The sequence below is a fragment of the Mercenaria mercenaria genome, chromosome 4 (assembly GCF_021730395.1).
Source record: "Mercenaria mercenaria strain notata chromosome 4, MADL_Memer_1, whole genome shotgun sequence".
Taxonomy (NCBI): domain Eukaryota; kingdom Metazoa; phylum Mollusca; class Bivalvia; order Venerida; family Veneridae; genus Mercenaria; species Mercenaria mercenaria.
The window spans coordinates 47,451,659-47,456,874 of record NC_069364.1 but is presented as its reverse complement, the minus strand read 5'-3'; the positions used below and the strand labels follow the sequence as shown (position 1 = coordinate 47,456,874).

General features: G+C 35.8%; 1 protein-coding gene across 1 annotated transcript; it reads right to left on the bottom strand.

The window, feature by feature from the left end:
• Nucleotides 1–1,225: 1,225 nt before the first annotated feature.
• LOC123525079 (uncharacterized) lies at nucleotides 1,226–4,754 on the bottom strand. Its single transcript, XM_053542414.1, has 5 exons — nucleotides 4,639–4,754; nucleotides 3,314–3,936; nucleotides 2,967–3,045; nucleotides 2,269–2,366; nucleotides 1,226–1,432 (listed from the first exon to the last, which is right to left on the bottom strand). Exons 2-5 carry the CDS (start codon nucleotides 3,422–3,424, stop codon nucleotides 1,418–1,420), a joined length of 303 nt encoding a protein of 100 aa, XP_053398389.1. The 5' UTR covers nucleotides 3,425–3,936; nucleotides 4,639–4,754; the 3' UTR covers nucleotides 1,226–1,417.
• Between the last annotated feature and the right edge of the window lie 462 nt (nucleotides 4,755–5,216).

Sequence of the window (5,216 nt, the reverse complement as noted above, 5' to 3'; positions counted from 1 at the left end):
TTTCATTCTTGTATCCTTGACCTCTAAGTGTGACCTTGACCTTACCCCTAGGGACCTGGTTCTTGCGCAAGACACTCCGTCTCATGATGGTGAACAATTGTGCCAAGCTACATCAAAGTCCTTTCATGCATGAAGAAGATATGCTCCGGACAAAGTTTTCATTCTTGTATCCTTTGACCTCTAAGTGTGACCTTGACCTTAGACCTAGGGACCTGGTTCTTGCGCAAGACACTCCCTCTCATTATGGTGAACAACTGTGCCAAGCTACATTAAAATCCTTCCATGCATGAAGAAGATATGCTCCGGACAAAGTCATTCTTGAATTTTTCATTCCTGTATCCTTTGGCCTCTAAGTGTGACCTTGACCTTAGACCTAGGGACCTGGTTTTTGCGCATGACACTCCGTCTCATGATGATGAACAATTGTGCCAACTTTCATCAAAATCCCTCCATGCATGAAGAAGATATGCTCCGGACAAAGTCATTCTTGAATTTGACCTTTGACCTCTAAGTGTGACCTTGACCTTAGACCTAGGGACCTGGTTCTTGCGCATAACACTCCGTCTCATGATGGTGAACAACTGTGCCAAGTTTCATCAAAATCCCTCCATGTATGTTGAAGATATGCTCCGGACAAGGTCTGTGGACAGCGCCCGCCCGCCCGCCAGGGGTGTTCCCATAATACGTCCCGTTTTTCAAACGGGCGTATAAAAAGGAAAAAAAAAAAATTGTTCCAGTAGGGCTTGAACCTACACCCCCCTAAAAATTGCTGTAAAAGTAGGTTGATGGTACTAGGAATTTTCTTCAAAAAAGGAGGTTCTCTATTAGTGATCCAATACCGTAACACTTAAAAATTTAAAGAGTGTTCACAAGGTTTATCTGTAATTTGATCTTGTGAACTACTTTTTAAACCTACATGATCCACTGTCGAACTTGGCCGAGATTTTATTAAGACAAACAGTCTGACCAAGCCTTATATAACTAAATGTGAACAGACGTACAGATTGACAACGGACAAAAAGGAGATCACAATGATACCTTTGAGTGCTTTGTCTTCCAGCGATATTAAAAGTGTGCTGATCTGTTTATTGCGTAATACTAAGTGAATGCCTGGAAGGATACGAAACCAATAAACTGCACGGAAATTACTTTTTAACATTACAAAACACAAAACAAAAGTGTTCCAAGTATGTGTTTACTGTAAGTACACACAGAAATTGACCCAAGTGTGCTAACAAAATAGCTTTCCAAACTCTGTCCATCATAATAAAAAGTTCTTTGATACATCTGGTCATTATAAAAACATAGATAATGTACAGTAGTAAATGTCCCAGAAGTTCGATGATGATTATCAACCATATGTGTCTTTTCCTCTCATCATCGGTGAGTATGGTGATCCATCTTGAGCTATTCCATCTCATGATTCGCCTTCCTGAAGACAAATAATAGTTACCATGTTATAATTAAAAGAAAAATAAAGTAAAAACCCCTGAATGTCTCAACTTTCTGGCTACTGGTGGCAAAGGTTTATGCCTTTGCCACCAGTGCAGATCAAGATCAGCCTGCACATCTGTGCAGTCTTATCACAATCTGCACTGTTCACTTTTATGTAAGTATTTTTTCTATTAACTCCTCTACAAACTTATACATGGTACTGTCTGAAAGATGGAGCAGTACAGTTTTGAATTTTAACAGAACAGGGAGGCAGATTAAATCAGGAAGAGTTAATTATCATTATGAATAAACAATTAAACTAATGTTACAGGTCCAGTATTTTGGAAGACATTTGAGCCATGCCATGAGAAAACCAACATAGTGGGTTTGCAAACAGCATCAATCCAGACCAGCCTGCGCATCCGCAGAGTCTGGGCAGATCCATGCTGTTCGCTTTTAAAGCCTATTGGAATTAGAGAAACTGTTAGCGAACAGCATGGATCCTGACCTGACTGTATGGATGCGCAGGCTGGTCTGAATCCATGCTAGTTGCAAACCCACTATGTTGGTTTTCTCATGGCGCGGCTCATTTATATTAATATACATGTGTGCCAAGTTATAGAGACATTCTTCTAGTAAGTTATTGATCACTGAACGTTATGGCTAACTCTGAATAATGTTTGCTTTTTGGTCAGTTTTGATGTTATTAAATGGTCACAATTAAATTAAAGGCTCACACTTTTGGTTCACCCAATTAATCATTTAAACAGAAACAAATTAATACCTTTATTATTCTAAAAACATTGATATAAAATGCACACTGTTTTTCCTTACCTGTTTGTCTGTTTCTCTTTGGCACTGCTGGTGTTGTTGATTTAGTTTTTTTTCTATGACCTGTACTACAGTGCTTTGACGGTTAACACCACTTCTTCCTGAAATACACAATACAGGAACATAAACAAAACGAAGCAAAAGATATATTTATATTTTTTAAGATTCAATTGAAAAGGAAAGGGAATTATTTTTAAATTGGCACTATGCTCTAAAATGCTTGAAACAACACAACCACAGCACATTATACCCTTGTAAACTTGGTGTTATTTTTCAGAACCAAATATTTTTTCAGATTTTGTTTCATGATATAGATCTGTGTTATTGCCTATTCTATGGCAGTAGTCATTTTCTCATCATGAAAGTCAGCTTTAATTCTTTATCTGCACTAAATTAAGGCTAAAACAGTTTGGCTGAAGAAACACTCACATTTTAACACCTTCTACAAACATGACAAACTAATTTTTAGGTTGTTGCCAGTCCATCATTGTTAAAAGATTCATTTGAGTTACTCCAAACCCAAGGTGTACTAGTATATTATTTCTAGTACTTATAATATACCATGATTCTTTGCATGAAAAAGTAGGCAGTTGCTTACAGATTATGGGGTGCCATGGAAGGATGGTTAGGTGTACTGTTCGATATAACTACGGTATATAACTGAATTATTTTTAAAAATAAATGTAAAGCCGAACAAATACCTCCTTGGATACGCTCTGTTTTTTTCGACTTCTGCTTCCCTCGGCTGGTTTTTAAATTTCGTCTTTTTTCACAGGATAACTGTAAATGTGTTCAGAGAAATCATGTTAATAAAATGTTCTGATATGATGTCTTAATCTTAAATTTTAATTTTGACCTTGACCTTCCATGTATATGTCCAAACCATTCAATATGCTCTAAACAAGGTGAAATTATTTGGTAAAATTGGCTCTTACATTGGTCTGTCAGATGCATAAAAATATATATTATATTTCACTCGTAACTCACCAATTAACACATTACAAATACATAATAAATTATAAATAATACATAGTATTTATATAATTACCACAGGTCTACTTGTTTCCTTTTCCAACATCTTTCTAAGTATTGGATCCAGGTTGTCTTTAATGTTTCTTTGTTGTTTTTTTTTTGCTGTTTTGGTAGTTGGATAATCCATATAATGTCCTCTTTTGTTCTCATTGGCATCACTGTATTTATTTTCTCCAAAAAAGCTTTCCACCAAAGATGATTTTCACTGCTTTCAAACATGTAACTAATTGCACTGATTTGTTTTTTAATTGTCTCAATTTTTTCTAGAATGTTTTTATAGTTTGGTTTTAACTGTTTTATTTTTGAAGTTGGTAGATTTCTGAGAAAAGTACCTCTGCCATCTAACACGGTCCATAACTGATGCTGTTACCCTTTATAAACAACCTTTATTTTTCCAGATGTTTTCGTAATTTTAAAATGTAACGGTTCACTGACGCCTTTTACTTTTGTTAGTGAAGATTCTAGCCATGACTTAACATCCCATAGTTTCAGTGTACTTAAATCTTCAATGTTTCTTACTAGATTCAGTAATTGGGGAACTGTTTCTGCATCTGTCGTTCTAAGTTTTTCTGAGATCTTACTGAATGAGGCATCAATGTCTTCGTGCGTATGTCCTACATATAGAAACCACATGTGGACCTGAAAAAGAATTTCTGTTTCTACTTTAAAAAGCTATTTATTTCTATATTTGATGTTATTTTTGGAACGAATGCTATTTAGACCGGTTGTTACCAATATCCTAATAGAATACCCACCTACTTAATGTACTATGTACGTAAAGTATGTACTCCGGAGGAGATTTAGCTTGTCATTGGACTTGTCTGAGATAACATGCCCATAAATATTTTATTAAGTTTGGTGACAACTGGATGAAAAGTGTTTGAAAGACCTGACAAGAAATGAATGGTGGGAAGTGATGGATGGATAAATGAAAAATAATACGCCTTCATTCCAGGTCATAAAAATAATGAATGAAGACTTCAGATTACAAGCATTTCTATATAATCATTTAGAGGAAAAGAAAACATAGGGCCATAATCCAGCTTGAAGTGAGCCATCCAAAACACAAGTTCTGTGTGTAGTCTTGATGTGGTGAACGTTTGTGTCAAGTTTCTTTGATAACCTTCAAATGGTTCATGAGTTACTAAGTGGAAAGGAAATTGCTAACTGACAGAGACACATCAAGGTTATAACAAAATTTGTCCATTCAGGTAGATACGAAATCCCTTATGCACAAGTAGGCATCAATATTTATCATTGCTGAAAGTGTAGACACAACAGTCATTCTGTTGGGACAGACAGACAAAGTGAGTCCAATGCTAGGATAGAAAAGGAACTTACCTCATTGAAGACATTGAGCCTAACCAAAGCTTCACAAAATCCGAACACATATCGATTCTTATTATCTCTCGGGCTATTGTCCATTTGTAGATACAGAACTGGTGGAAGAGTTCCCTGTAATTAGAAAAATAATATAGATTCTCAATTTCTCAGTCTTTAACTCTAAGTGTAACATAACAGAGCTTCCAACAAAGAAGTACCATTACAAAATTGACAATATGTAATTGTGCAACACCATGTCTACTGATGGTGTTCAGCGCTTCATCACTTTAGCTTGACTAATGGTACCTCCAAGAAGTGACCAATTTCTTGAAGTGTCAGTGACACTTTCCATTATTTCTTAAATAATGTAATGAAATGAATCAAAGGAAGCTGTAATTATGAGAGCTACAGATGGATGTTGAACTGATGTTTGATTTTGAAATTCGGCTGATACTTGTTTTTGGCTTGCGCGCAGAATCGGTAACTATAAAACTTAATTAAAGACTACTTTTGTGGTTTCTAAATGCATTTAAATTTGAATTTCTTTTTGAAGTTCAAGTAACACATTCAGTAAATTCCGGGAACTAGAGGAAAAC

Excerpts from the sequence above, each read along its gene's own strand:
- LOC123525079 (XM_053542414.1), bottom strand. The coding sequence starts at position 3,424 with ATGGATTATCCAACTACCAAAACAGCAAAAAAAAAACAACAAAGAAAC. Across the intron at positions 3,046-3,313 it reads AGGAAACAAGTAGACCTGTG|TTATCCTGTGAAAAAAGACG; the intron begins GTAATTATATAA and ends ACACATTTACAG. Across the intron at positions 2,367-2,966 it reads AACAGAGCGTATCCAAGGAG|GAAGAAGTGGTGTTAACCGT; the intron begins GTATTTGTTCGG and ends TGTGTATTTCAG.